The sequence below is a fragment of the Gracilinanus agilis genome, chromosome 3 (genome assembly GCF_016433145.1).
Source record: "Gracilinanus agilis isolate LMUSP501 chromosome 3, AgileGrace, whole genome shotgun sequence".
NCBI classification, from domain to species: Eukaryota; Metazoa; Chordata; class Mammalia; order Didelphimorphia; family Didelphidae; genus Gracilinanus; species Gracilinanus agilis.
The window spans coordinates 64,257,354-64,272,181 of NC_058132.1; the positions used below are offsets into that span (position 1 = coordinate 64,257,354).

General features: G+C 45.7%; 1 protein-coding gene across 1 annotated transcript; it reads right to left on the reverse strand.

Annotated features, from left to right (window-relative positions):
* Window positions 1-7,504: 7,504 nt before the first annotated feature.
* ZNF683 (zinc finger protein 683) lies at window positions 7,505-13,643 on the reverse strand. Its single transcript, XM_044668738.1, has 5 exons — window positions 13,410-13,643; window positions 10,831-11,020; window positions 9,469-10,088; window positions 8,073-8,201; window positions 7,505-7,696 (listed from the first exon to the last, which is right to left on the reverse strand). Exons 1-5 carry the CDS (start codon window positions 13,641-13,643, stop codon window positions 7,505-7,507), a joined length of 1,365 nt encoding a protein of 454 aa, XP_044524673.1.
* Between the last annotated feature and the right edge of the window lie 1,185 nt (window positions 13,644-14,828).

Below are 14,828 nucleotides of genomic sequence, written 5' to 3' on the forward strand. Positions count from 1 at the left end.
GGGAGTTGCCCCTAGCAGCAATATGTTGGATCTGGCTCATACAGACTCTGGAGAACCAATCATTAAATTCTCAGTGTGCCCATTTATACCCCATAAATCAGGAAATACTACAAATCTGGGCTTTATTTATATTTTTATTGATTGTACAGACCTAAATTAAACTTAAGAGAAATTTAATTTAAAATTAAACTTAAAAGTGTGTTGTGGGCCAGCTTAATGGATAGTGTGCCAGGTCTGGATTCAGGAGGACCAGGGTTCAAATCTGACCTTAGACACTCCTAGCTGAATGACACTGGATGAGTCACTTAACCCCAGCTGCTTAGCCTTTACGGTTCATCTGCTTTAGAACCCACACTTAGTATTGATACTAAGACAGAAGGTAAGGTTGTTGGGTTTTTTTAATGTGTTGTATATATAGTTTTTGTCCAGAGAGCTGTTTGTTAAATATTTACCAGCACAGCCCTGCAAAATACCCTGAATAGAGAGTAAAAACACAATAAACATTTGTTGAACTCAGCTGATTACAGAGGAACCTAAATTCAAACAAAAATGGAGATATCCAAGGCTGAAGGATTATCCATAATCTTGGTGCCACAGACAAACATGCTTTGAACTAGGGGAGGCAGCCTTTTTTAGGGGAAAGATTATCAGCTTTAAAAGTGGGAGATACCAAATCAATGGGAGCAACAAAACTTTAACTGCTACAATGTGCTCTGTGATGTCTGTTCTCTATACCCCTACCAATAATGTGGAGAAGAGCGTGTTTGTTGCTTAGAATGTTCCAGTTGCTCTAAGCGATCACCCTAGTGCAAATATCAATAATTTGGAAATAGGTCCTGATCAATGACACATGTAAAACCCAATGGAAATGCGGGTTGGCTATGGGAGGAGGGTGAAAGGAGGGGAGGGAAAGAGCATGAATCATGGAACCATGGAAAAGTTTTCTTAATTAACCAATTAAAAAATTTTAAAAAAAAAAGAGTGTTCCATGGGCAGCTGGGTAGCTCAGTGGAGTGAGAGTCAGGCCTAGAGACAGGAGGTCCTAGGTTCAAACCCGGCCTCAGCCACTTCCCAGCTGTGTGACCCTGGGCAAGTCACTTGACCCCCATTGCCCACCCTTACCAATCTTCCACCTATGAGACAATACACTGAAGTACAAGGGTTTAAATAAAAAAAAAAATTAATAAAAAAAAAAGAGTGTTCCAGTTGAAACTCTACCTTCCCTTTGAGGATTGTAAATGAATCAGCACTGAATCAGCACTGGATCTTATAGACTATAAACATATTTAATCGGTGGATGGGAACTATGGGAGAGGGGAAAAAAGAGTCAATCATTAGAGCATGCACAGAACATCCTGACTTGCTTTCAGGCCAAGCCACCATTCTCTCCAATTTAACCTGTATTTTTCTTGTTTGTACATAATTGTTTGCATGTTGTTCCCCTAATGAGCTATGAGTTTCTTGATAGCCAGGAGTGGGGTTTGGGGGGCTGGAGGGCTGCCTGCTTTTATATCCCTAGTGCTTGGCACATAGTAGGCACATAATTGAGGTTTGTCATTGGCTGACATAAGGGGCAATGATTCCCGGTCATGTGAGTATCAGGCAGGGACAAAGAGTTTTCTCCTTGACTGTAAAGTTGGAAGAACAGATGATTCGGGGTTTCCTGAGCCTAGAAGTGAGTGAGTATCAGAAAGGTTCTTTGCCCCATTCCGCTTTGCTGTTCCAATTTCTGTCCCAGCTAAGATACCGCTGATCTTCTGGAGGAGGTAAGGCAGCCACCCTGTCTCCCAACTGGCCGTGGCTGATGCCTCTGTTTCTTTGGATTTCTTCTTTCCCCATTTAAGGTGATGACAGTCCCCAGGAGGAAGTATCCAGGTGATCTTATGAGTCTGGGAAACTGAGCAGTCATGGGAAAGAGGGAGGTTAGACTGTGCCCATCCCCTGAGCAGTCCTGCCTCCTTAGAGCTGGAAAGGAAAAGAGAATGATGAAGGACCAAGCTAGAGACCCCTTTTTACAGGCTCAGCAATCCCTAAAGCTATCAATTCTTCTGGCTCCAGAAGCCCAGTTAGGTTTTCTATCCAGTCCTTCACACATAGCAGATAAATTGGCTCTGCCCATTTCCACAGGATTGCCTGGACTGATATTCCCAGACAGGGAATATCTATCCATACGTCAAAAAATGGCTCCTTCCCTCTCCCTCCCCTCCCCACATCTTTAGACTTGACCACAAATTTATATGGAGTTATATGCATACAGAAACAGCTAGGTGGCCCAGTGGATTGAGCAATGGACCTAGAATCAGGAAGACCTGAGTTTAAATCTGTTCTCAGACACTTCTTAGTTGTGTGACCCAAGGCAAGTCACTTCACTCAATTTGCCTCAGTTTCCTCGTCTGTGAAATGAGCCAGAGAAGGAACTGGCCAACCACTTTGGTGTCTTTACTGAGAAAACCCCAAAAAGGGGTCACAAAGAGTCAGCCATGACTGCAATGACTCCACAACAAAGATGAAATGGGCTTCTTTGGGAGGTAATGTGTTCCCCCTCCTTGGAAGTCTTTAAGTAGAGGCTAGATGTTCCCTTGTTGGGGAACGTTATTATGGGAATTGCTTCCTTGTATGAGTTGTAATAGATGGGAGCTGGACTCCCTTCTAAAGATCAGATTTTGTAATTCTGTGAATTCAACAAAACTAACCACATATATTGAAAAGCCTAACGAATATTCCATACCCATCATCCCTCCCCTCTGCAAAGCAGTAAGGAGAGATGTCATCTCATATCTCTCATGGAGCCAAATCTGGTTATTTTAAAGTTTCTCAGCTTTCTCGACTTATTGTTCTTTCTGTTGGCATTACTGTATTCTAAATAATGTCCACTGGGTGGTGTAGCAGACTTGGAATCAGGAACTCCTGGATTTGAATTCTGCCTTAAACACTATCTCTGGGCAACTCACTTCACTTGTATAAAATGGGAATAGTAATATCACCTGTGTTGTGGAGAGGCTAAAATGAAGTAATGTTCCTAAAGTGTCCTGCAAATCTGATAGGGCTCTATAAATGTGAGCTATTTTTATAGCACCATTGTGTATATATATATTGTTTTCCTGGTTCTACCTATTTCCCTTTCGCATCCGTTGAGGTCTTTTTATGCTTCTCTGAATTAATTATAATTATCATTTTTTTCACCACAGTAAGATTTCATTATATTCCATGACTTGTGTTTTTTATATTATAAACAAGAAAATCAAAAAATGATTTGCATTTATAAAGGAGGTCAGAAAACAGGGGTTGTGTATGACATTTGTAAATGTATTCCATATAGTTTGTTTAATATATATATGCACGTTTATATAAATTGAACATAGGAGTAACAACATTACCACCTTGTCTATGTCCCCTATTGAACTTCCTTTCGCTTTCTTCTGGGGATTATGTGTATTCATTGACATTCTTTACATTACTGTCACTCCATCTCTTTTCCCCTCTTCTTTCAAATATGGGCCTCCCCCGTAACAAAAGTGTGGTTAAGCAAAACGAATTTGTACTAGGATTGTCATCTCTAAACATGGGTGTCTCGTGCCGTACCTACCATCCATCACCTCTCAGCCAAGAGATGAGGGGCTTCCTCGTCTTCTGTCTTTGGATTCCTGACTAGTCTCACCTCTCTCCAAACCACATCCACATAACTGTCAAATTGAAATTCCTAAAATACCGATACCTGTTCAGAAATTTCCAGTAGCTCCCTGTGTTGTCTCTAGGATATTATACAGATGTCTCAGTATAGCTGTTACTGGGGAACTAGCCAGTGAACACCCTGTCCTGGGCACACTCACGACAGACTGCCCTGATGACTAACTTTTGGGGCTGGGCTAAGTTCTGAGAATACAAGAAAAATCAATAACAGCCCCTGCCCTTCAAGGAGTTTACATTTATTTTTTAATTTTTTTATTTTAAACCCTTAACTTCTGTGTATTGACTTATAGGCGGAAGAGTGGTAAGGGTAGGCAATGGGGGTCAAGTGACTTGCCCAGGGTCACACAGCTGGGAAGTGTCTGAGGCCGGATTTGAACCTAGGACCTCCCGTCTCTAGGCCTGGCTCTCAATCCACTGAGCTACCCAGCTGCCCCCCTACATTTATTTTTAAATTAACTTTTACACATCAGGGCTTAATTTATTGTTTTCTTGATCGTCTAGACCAGAGATGTCAAATTCTCACAAAACCCTCATACAAAAATGTAAGGGGGGGGGCAGCTGGGTAGCTCAGTGGATTGAGAGCCAGGCCTAGAGACGGGAGGTCCTGGGTTCAAATCTGGCTTCAGACACTTCCCAGCTGTGTGACCCTGGGCAAGTCACTTGACCCCCATTGCCCACCCTTAACCACTCTTCTGCCTTGGAGCCAATACACGGTATTGACTCCAAGAAGGAAGGTAAGGGTTTAAAAAATATATAATTGGAAAAGGTTTAACAAAATTAAAAGATATAACAAATAAATAATGTTCACTTATGGTTTTCTTTAAAAAATAATATTTTATTTTTCCCCTATTACATGAAAAAAAAGTTAAACTTTTTTTAAGTTTTGAGTTCTAAATTCTCTCCTTTCTTTTGACCCTCCCTCATTCACTCCCTCCCTGCCTTCCTCCCTTCCTGAGAAAATAAGCAATCTGATATACATTTTACATGTGTAATCATATAAAACATATAGATCTCAAATGAAGAGAAGGAAGAGAAGGAGAAGGAGATGAGAGGAGAGGAGAGGACAGAGAGAGAAATAGCATGTTCCAATCTGCATTCAGACTCTTCCATCAGTTCTTTCTTAGAAGGCAGGTGGTATTTTTCATCAGGAGTCTCTGAGATCATCTTAAATCACAGCGTTGCTAAGAATAACTAAAGACTCTAAGTTCTAATGGGGGTGGGGGGGAGACAATATCTGCACAAATAGGTATTTACATAAAGAACAGAAGGAAGTTAACCTTAGAGGGGAAGTCATTAGCAACAGAAGACTGGTAGCCAAGTCAAGGAAAGTACCTTGACTCTAGGAAGGGGTGCCCCAGTTATACACCTGTGAGCACCCTTGTCTCTTTTACAAGGGATGAAGACGATGACTTCAGAATGGGTTCTGCCTTATAAAGGGGCCAAAAAATGCCCACTCAATAAAAGAAGGACAGAGGGACTAGGCAAGCCCAGCTCCCAGGACCAGAAGGAATTGCTCAGGTAGTACAGTAGACAAGAAGGTCTCTATGACCCCAGGTGGGAGTAGGACAAAGAATGTTTCTTGTGAGGCTTTAAGGATTATTTTTTATAACCTGGTAACATCTTCAGTCTGAGGATCTGGGTTCAAATCCCACTTCTGATGCATACTATCTATGTAATCACAATCTCCCTGAGCCTCAGTTTCTGCATCTGTTAAATAACAAGCTTAGATTAGAGGGTCCCTGTGGCCCCTTCAAACCCAAGAGCTATGATCTTATGCTCCCCCATTTGTGCTATTTTATGTACTGTGTCCCTGTTAGGATGAAGAGTTTAAGTTTGTTTGTTTGTTGTTTTGTGTGTGTGTGTGAGTGAAAATCCTTTGGTTCTTGGTTCAGAGGCAAGAGAACAAGGGAGAAACTTGTAAACTTTGTTCAAAGAAGAGACTCTCAGGCAAAAGAACTGGTGGTAGCAGCCAGGAAGGAATGGGAAAACCTGTATCTGGGAAACTGAGGGAGAGAAGGGGAAATTACCTAGGGTGAGACACCAGAAAGAGCAGCTAACATTACCCCAATGCTTCCCTCATGAGGAAACCCACTCTACCCACACAAGTTGGTACCTTCTCTGTAATTTATGATCTTGGAGTTGTCTGGGGTCCTTTAGCAGTTAATTAACTTGCTCAAAGTTATGCAGCCAGCATCTACTCTGTAGAGGATTTGAACTCGGGTCTTTTCACTTTCCAGGCTGGCTGTTTGCCGTCAGTCTATCCCATCTTTCCTCCAGAATCGCTGCTGTAGAAATATTTGTTTCCGTTGCTGATGGTTTGGGTTGTGATCAGTTGGAGGCAGTATGGAAGAGCCAGGACACCAGGGCTTAAGTATTACCTGTTCTAGGCTCCTTCCCTTCTCTCCATCTCAGTTCCTCCTCTGTTTAAGCAAGGCTGGAACAGTAGCTCTCTAAAGCACCTTCCAATTCTAAATGTCTGTGTACTGAGGGCCCTCCAATTCAATGCAATTCAACAAGCTTTTGTTTTATCTTTATTTTGTTGCTGTATGTTGTTTTACAACATACCCTTTATTGTACAAAGAAAATAAAAAAGATGTGCATTAAGAACTATTGTAAAGCAGGCTCATCTGGTTGGCCTCCCACTGCCCTTCCCACCTTGCCCAGGAAGTGAGAGAGTTAGCAAAAGGAATGGATGGACCTGTGGTCTAGTGGAAGATGCTCCCTCTCATGTCCCAGGTAGTGAGTCAGGTTATGGATAGAGAAATACTGGGCTTCACTGTCCCTCATCCAGCTACCTAGACGATGCCAGGCAGCTGCTCTTCCTTGTCCCCTGGGGACCAGCCAAGATATAAAGGAAGATTGTAATGGTGTGAGAAGGATAGATTCTAGGCAACAGAGGACTCTCTTCTTGCCTTTGAAGATCCATAAGGGAACACAGAATGTCAAAACTGGGAGGCCCCTTAAAATACAGAAGAACAGAGCTGGAGGGCCCTAAGAACCCAGAATGTCAGAGCTGGGAAAGACCTTAGAACAGAGAATGTCAGAGCTGGGAGGGATCTTAGAACAGAGAATATCAGAGCTGGGAGGGCCCTTAGAACCCAGAATGTCAGAGCTGGGAGAGACCTTAGAACAGAGAATGTCAGAGCTGGGAGGGATCTTAGAACAGAGAATGTCAGAGCTGGGAGGGATCTTAGAACAGAGAATGTCAGAGCTGGGAGAGACCTTAGAACAGAGAATGGCAGAGCTGGGAGGGATCTTAGAACAGAGAATGGCAGAGCTGGGAGAGACCTTAGAACAGAGAATGTCAGAGCTGGGAGGGACCTTAGAACAGAGAATGGCAGAACTGGGAAGGACCTTAGAACAGAAAATGGCAGAACTGGGAGAGTCTTTAGAAAATGAAATGTCAGAATGTCAGACCCGAGAGGACCCTAAGAACAAAGAATATCAAAGCTGGGAGGGCTCTTCAGACATAGGATGTCAGGGAGGGTTCTTAGGACACAGGTTATCAGAGCTTGGAAGGGATATTGGAGACAATCACATCTGATCCAGATAGCTCTAGATAGTTTCCAGGCATTACAGTCATCCCTATACCCTCTTGACTCAAGTCTTCCAGGCAGAAAGTAGCAAAGCATGACCCCTAGGAAGGATTATAACAACCAGTGCTGTGCCCACCAGGCCAAATCAGAAAGGTTCAGCTTGTTCCACTGGAAGTACCTTAGTAGCTCTGTCTTTTTCCCAGCTCCCACTCCCAGGCTGTTGTGATCCTGAAAATCAGACAGGCTGGTCTAGAGGCTATCCCCTGGCACCGGTGGACTCAGGGTGCACTGGCCACAGCAATGCCAGCTTCTCCAGTTTCTTGGCACCCTCCCAGGCATGGGGCCAGCAGGCAGCATGGGAACAGGGGAGTATGGCCAGGACACAAGCACAGCTTTTGTTGCTTGGACAGTGAGTGCAGCCGCAGGTGAGTCTTGAGGCTGCTCCTGCTGCTGAAACACTTGTGGCAAACCTAGTATGGGAGTGGAAGGCATGGGTGGCACTGACCCATTGTCCCTGTGCCCTCCATCCCCACTGTGCCTTCCATCTTCTTGTCCACCTTCTAGACTCAGCTTCTCTGCTCCCTTCTTCTCAAGGACTTCTCAGTTTACTAACTCCCACCTCTCTTCTCTGCTCCTTTCTGTCTCTCCTCAACCCCGTATTGGATTTTTCCTCCTCCAGAAAGCCTTCCTGGATTCTTTTTTTTTTTTTTTCACTGCATTCTTCCAGCTGTCTGATGGATGGGATGGGAGAAGGGTGTGAGGTCAATCTAGCCCAACCTCTCATTTTACAGATGGGGAAACTAAGGCTCAGGGGAAAGGCTGGGAGGGTGGGGTAGAAGATCTCACCAAGCACTGGTGAGGCCGATCTCCTGAGTGGACCAGCTGGTGTTTCTGCAGGTGGGCAAGCTGGGTGAAACTCTTCTGACAAAGAGGACATTGAAAAGGCCGTTCTCCACTATGGACTCGGAAGTGGACCTGGGAAAGGGAGAAGAAGGGTCTGGGAACTGCCAGAAACAGACTGCTCCAGGGACAATCCTTCCTGCTCTCCTCTCCTTCCCTAGAGGTTTCCCTCGCCCTCTACCTCCCATCTCATCTCTGTCTTCCCAAGATTTTTTCTTCTCTATTCCCTCTAATTTCCAAGATTCCCTCTCTATTTCCTCCTCTCTTTATGCCTCTTGAACTCCCAGTCTCTTGACCTTCCCTTCCTCTCCTGGACATCCTTCTTTCCCTCTGAACATCTCCATTGCTCCAGGACCTCTCAAATACCTCCATCTTCTTTTTTCTTTTTTTAACAGTCTAGGGAAATGATCAGGAAAGTTATGTGACATGTTCCATAACTAAATTCCAGAAATATTTGTTAAGCACCTACTATGTGCAGAGAGCACTTCATGCTAGGTAATGGCTAAGGGGGCTAGATCAGGATTTGGAATTTGGAGGATCTGTGTTCCAATTTCAGCTCTGCCTCTTGCTTTCTCTGTGTAGGCAACAGCTTTTGGTCTTTGCTTGACTTTTCTGGGCCTGAATTGACTCAGCTATAAAATGAGAAGGTTTGACTCATTGGCTTCTCAAATTTCTTCTAGCCTGAAATCTATGATCTTATAATCTCTAAGGTAGCTTTTAGTGAGGGGGAAATGTTTTGCTGGTTTGCTGAGAAAAAAAGATGGTGGAGGTCAGAAGTAGAGAAGAGGAGGGGTAAGGGGTGATATATATACATGGGCATTTAAGCTGCATTATTAATATTTTCTCTATTACTCTCTTAAGTTGAGGCAATCAATAAAACAATAAATGGAACTCTGATTTGTAGCAGTTGCCAATTTCAAAGGTGTGAATGCTCGCCCTGAACATGTAACAATCAGCTCTTAGAAGCCAGCATACCCTTGCTTCTAGCTCTAATCACTTATGAATTCATACCTTTGAAGATATTCTTACTCCCATAGCGCCTAGCCTCTGCTGGTGATCCCACATCTCAGGGCACACCCAACCAGGGTTAACCCCTACCCCTCCAGTTCTTCTCTCCCACCCATGTCCTTTCCACTTCATGTTTTAGTCTCTACCCTCTCCAAATCTCCCTTGATTTTTCTTTCTTTTTTCTTTTCCTTTTTCAGAATTTTCCTTGGTGGAGGTCAGAAGTAGAGAAGAGGAGGGCTAAGGGGTGATATATTAGGATGGTTTGGAGTGGCATTGGGAATCCAAGGAGGAAGAGGAAGAATTGGAGTAGGGAAGGAGATGGTGCTGTGGGTACCTTGAGGTTGGAGAGCTGCCTGAAACTCTTGGCACAAATATTGCACTTGTACAAGACTCTGCCATTCTCTTTCTTCAGCAGAGAAGGCCGAGCTGTGGTGTCCAAACTGGGAATTCTGCCAGCTTTGCCTGCAACAGCCTCTGGGTCCAACCCTGTAGAACAGCACTGGGAAGGTGAAAGACTCTCATCGCTGGCCTCACTTGGGGCCCACGGTCCAGCAGGAGAGGGTGAAATCATGGTCTGTGAAGGGGAGTGGGCACCAAGGGAATATGGCCCATCAGGGTGTATCAGCTGATCAGCCCAGTCAGGGTAGGGAGTAGCCAGGGGTGGGAGAAAAAGGGGACAGTAGTGGGGACCATAGGCTAAGAAACATGTCTTTGGTGAGGATGAGGGCTTAATGGGCAAGAGAAGGGGGTAGGAAGGGCACAGAGGGTGGTGATTTAATGAGAACTTCATGTTGAAGGGGATGGGAGCTGGACTGGGATGTGAAGCAGGAGGGCTGGCGCTCCAAGATTCACTCTTTGCCTTCTTGCCCAGAAGGTGCTTGGCTGTGAGTTTGGGGTCATCGGTAGAAGCCAGATTTGACTCTGAGGTCTTGTGCTCTTGGGGAAAAGGAGGTACTGTATGACAGGGGAAGACAAGAAACATGGTAGTCAGGACCAAAGTCTCCTTGGGGGAAGCCTTTCCTCTTATTTACATCCACCAGCCCCTCCAAAATCAGTCCATTCCAGTACATTAGAAGATTCTAGTCCTGCCTCTGCAATAAACCAACTCAGTAACCCTTGATAGCTTCTCCTTCTTAAGATTCCTCCTAGCTCTGACATTCTAAGTTCTAAGATCATGTCCAGCTTTCACATTCTATGTCCTTTGTTCCAAATTTTATGTCCCCAATTTGATATTCTGTGCTCTAAGATCACTGTTTTAAAATCCCTCCCATCACTAACATTCAATGCCCCAAGGTCCCTTCGAGCTCTGATATTCTCTGTTCTAAGGGTCCTCCCTCTTCTGACTCATTCTATATTCTAAGAGCCCTCCCAGCTCTGATATTCTATGTTCTAAGGTTCCCTCCCTACTCTCTGAACCAAAAGAAAGGAAATGGGGAATGTGGGTCATGTCCTCAGCCAAGGAATCAGAATCACAGTGGCCAGAAGCCTTGCAACCCTCGCTGCGCCTCCTTTTCCCCCAATGGGTCCTCATCCTTCTGATCCATCCCAGTGAGCAACCATCCACTGTCCAGGTCCCCATCCTCACCCTCAGGGTAAGACCTCATTCCCTTCATTGAACCCCTTACTCCCAGATTCTTCTCAGTCCCCAAACATGAGAGAACAAAGCAACCCTCTCCATGGTTAACATGGTCCTTACTCAGGGCCTGACCTCCCAAGGCAGCATCCAGGGGGTTGGGCTTCAAGTTGCAGGTGTAGAAATCCAGGTGTGCTGGGCTGGCCAGCAGGGTGGGCAAAGCAGATGCTGGTTTTGTGGAGTACATCCAGTTAGCACAATGAGAAGTTGAGGCATCTGTCCCAGCAAGAAACTCCTTAAAGGGCCAGTAAGCCTGAAAGTAGAGGGGTGGGGAACACTGGGGCTGAGTGGATTAAAGAGCTGGATCCTGGGGGCATTTTCTAAGGTTCTGGACAAAGAATCCCAGGGGCAGCAAGGACTTCCTTCTGAGTCACAGGATTCAGATTTCATCTGAAGCCCTTTCTTTTCCTGATGCCCTTGTCTTCACAAAGCTCAGCTGGAGTGATTAGTTCCTGAGATGGAAGTGAAGGTGGAAGGGAGGATGGGTAATGGGAAGAAGGTTGCACTTCCTGGACCTCTCATTCAAGGAACACCTCCCCACCCATGTATTACCTTTCTCGAAGGCTTCTTCCAAGATCTCCCCAACCCTTTGAGAACATTCCCCAACTCACCCCACAAAGACATTCCTTCTCCCTCTCAGCCTTCTAAATTTTCCTTTCCAGAATGATCTAGATGCTTCATGATTTCTTTGCTATCCTCCCTGACCTTCCTATCCCTAATCATCACCCACTCCCAAAGACTTCTGCCCATCCCTTCATCCTACCCTTCTAACCTCAGACCTCCCCATTATTCCTAGGACTCCCATGGATCTCATCTTCCCTGAGACCTCTCATTCCTCTGAGAATGTCTTGTCCCCACCAAGACTTCCTTGTCTTCTTCCAGAACTCTTTTTTCTCTCTTCCCACAATCTTCTCATTTTCCTCTAAAACCTTCCCATTTCCTCCAGAACCTTTTCTCACCTTTCTCCATTCCTTAACAACTTCTCTCCCATCTCTCCCAAACCTAGAACCTCTTACAACCTAAAGGATCTCCCTATCTCCTTCCTTCCCCATGGCACATGGCACTTCCTTTGCTAGTAACCTCATCAGCTTAGGCCAGGGGAACAAGAAGAATGGAGGGTCATGGACTTGGGCATTGACTCCTTCCTATTTGAATCCATCTCCCTGGTGAGAGAGCCTCAGGTTTGCTCTCTACAGGCAGCCAAATAGGACAGTTAATAGAGTACTGGACCTGGAGTCAGGAGGACCTGAGTTCAAATCTGACCTCAGATACTGATCCTGGGCAAGTCAGTTAACCTTTGTTTGCCTGAGCTTCCTCAACTGAAATAACAGCACTTACCACCTAGTTCTAAGGATCAGCAGTGAGCTAATATTTGTAAAGTGCTTAGTATATAGTGGGCACTGTATAAATGCTTATTTCCTCTCTACTCAGCCAGACCTAAGCTTTGAGGGAAGGGGACAGATCCTATAACTCGGTTCCTTGTGGTTCCCACTTCTGGACATTTCCATTGTCCTAATTCCACTGTACCCCACCCATTGCTCAGCTCAGCCATCCCTAGAGGAGAGGAAATTTCTTGACCCATTTCCCCAAGAGCCAGGAAACTCTCAGGAGAAAGCCACCCAAGGATTGAAGCCTATCTCTGCCCCCCGTGACCACTGCCCTACCCTTTCTCCAACCACTCTCATGAATCGCTATCATGTCCACATGCCAGCCTCCCTCCCCATTGGATATTCTGGGTTCTCTGGGTAAGGCTAGAGCTGCAGCGTGCCTAGGCAGAGAGCACCTAGGGAGAAAGTGAGCCTAGCTCCAGAGGAAAGAAACACCAAGAGTTCCCTTAACCCAATGCTTCTGCCAAATTCCTGAGGAGACAAAAACCCCCTCAGCTCCCTCAAAATACCTCCTAGACAGCCTGAGCCCCACTAGACATCCTTATTCTTTCTTTCTTTTCTTTTATCCTCATCCTTCCTCACATTTCTATAAGTTAAACATGACATGGTATACAGAAACCTCGCCTTGGCCTTACTACCAGAAGAGATCTACCTCTGACCCAGACTATGTGACTGCCATATAAAATGCAGAGAAGATGCCAACTCTTCACGTGGGAGTTCCCTTTACTGCTGAACTCACAGGTCTAGTTCCAACCCCAATTCCTCTCCCCTCCACAGTTTCCAAAGGGCTTTCCTCACAGTAACTTTCTAAAATAACTCTCTAAAGGGAGGCTAGGTAGCTCAGTGGATAGAGCACCACACCTGAAGAGTCAGGAGGACCTGGGTTCAAATCTGGATTCAGATACTTCCTAGCTGTTTGGTCATGGGCGAGTCACTTAACCCCTTTTGCCTAGCCCTTGCCCTTCCATCTTAGAGTTGTTACTAGAACAGAAAGTAAGGGTTAAAAATAAATTAATTAACTCTCTAAATTAGTTGGTACAGGTATTGCCATCCTCATCTTTGCAGATAAGGAAACAGCCTCTGAGAAAGGATGGTGAGCAAAGGTCACATGGCTAGAAAATAAGATTCAAATCCAGCTCTTTTGATTTCAGACCAACTTTCCACTACATCCCCCCTGTTTCTCAGAGATACTCCTGCATTCACCCAACATCCAAGCAGGATGACCAAGAGAAGAGGGAAGGAACCCGTACTCACCTGATCAACTTGACCCTGCTGTTGGACCAGGCTGGGAGAAAGGGACGGGGTGGTGGAAGAACCCCCCACATCTGTGTGACTCTGGCATGTCTGGTGCTGGTACAGGGCAAAGGGAATGTCCTCCTCTGGATTCCCCTTCATGTTGCCTTTTCCTGTGGAGAGAAAGATCAGTCTGGGAAGGAGCATGGAGAGAGACCCTTGGGTATGGGCCAACAGAGGACTTGATGGTCCCATATGAGTCTGCAAGAGAGAGGAGCTATTAAGCCTTGGTGAGGCTCAGACACAGAACCAGACAGTCTCTCAGTGGTGCCTCATCCCCCCACTAGCCACATCTTTCACCCCCTTAAGGATTCCCCTCCTCCTCTTCCCCTTGGGGCAGGGCCCACTCCTGCCATCCCTTCTGTCCCCTCCTCAGCCTCACTTCTGGTAATACTTGTTCACATCACCCTTTCAAGGAAAGAAACCACTGGGTTCCAGAGAAATCCTCCCCCCTCTTCCCAGGCCAGGCACAATCCTATTCCTCTCCCACTTTGCCCCACTACATTCCAGTTCCTGCTCAAGATGTCACCCACCTTAGACACAGAGAGGATTGGGCCAAGGCTGGCCAATTGGAGGAGCAGAGGAATATTGGAGTGAGGAGTATTAAGATAGAGAGATACTGCCCACCCTTAATACTTAAGGAACTAGAGAGAGAGAAATATCCAAATGAGATATTTAGAGCATGGACTTCCCTCTCCTCCCTTGGCCTCAGGGATTAGGTTCTGAACTGCAGAAGAAGGGAGATGCACTGGGAGCTAAATATGCAAAAATGCTCGCAGCTGAGGTCCCTCAATCCCAGTCTTCCTCTAGCCCCAGCTCCTCTCATTCTGTTCCTTGCTCCCAAGGTTCCCATCAGGCACAATCTCTGGAGAACCCACTGCTTTTCTCCATCTCTCACCTCCTACATCCTAAGCTATACTGAGTAAGGCTGAAGTTTGTAAAGAAAATCCCTAAGTCTGCATCCTGATAAGAGAGGAAAGTGTGTGTGTGTGTGTGTGTGTGTGTGTGTGGTGATGGTGAGGAGGTGGCATCTTCACTTACAGACCCTCTGGTTCTCCCTGGCTGGACAAATAGGTGATATCGGCTGCCTCTGGGCTGAGATCCCTCTTTGGTGTAGCAGGAAAGGACCCCTGCACTCAGCTAGGAGGCTGGCTACATTTTAAGTGAAGAGGAAGAGGAGGGTGGCCTCAGAGGCTCCAATAAGACCCAGAGAGAGAGATGACATCCTGCCCCTATTCTTTAACTTCAAAGGTGTGCATTGATCTAAAATGTGCCCCAGGTTGCCATGACAATTCTACAATGGCAACCTGCTGCCTTTTGGATGGAAAGCTTTCTGGGACCAGCAACGGGAAGGTTTCAGGGACACTGTGGGGCCCGAGA

Coding starts and splice junctions, on each gene's coding strand:
- ZNF683 (XM_044668738.1), bottom strand. CDS start 13,643: ATGGGACCATCAAGTCCTCTGTTGGCCCATACCCAAGGGTCTCTCTCC. Junction 8,202..9,468: donor GGCAGCTCTCCAACCTCAAG/GTACCCACAGCA, acceptor TCCCTTTCCCAG/GTCCACTTCCGAGTCCATAG. Junction 7,697..8,072: donor ATCGGCCTCACCAGTGCTTG/GTGAGATCTTCT, acceptor CTCCCATACTAG/GTTTGCCACAAGTGTTTCAG.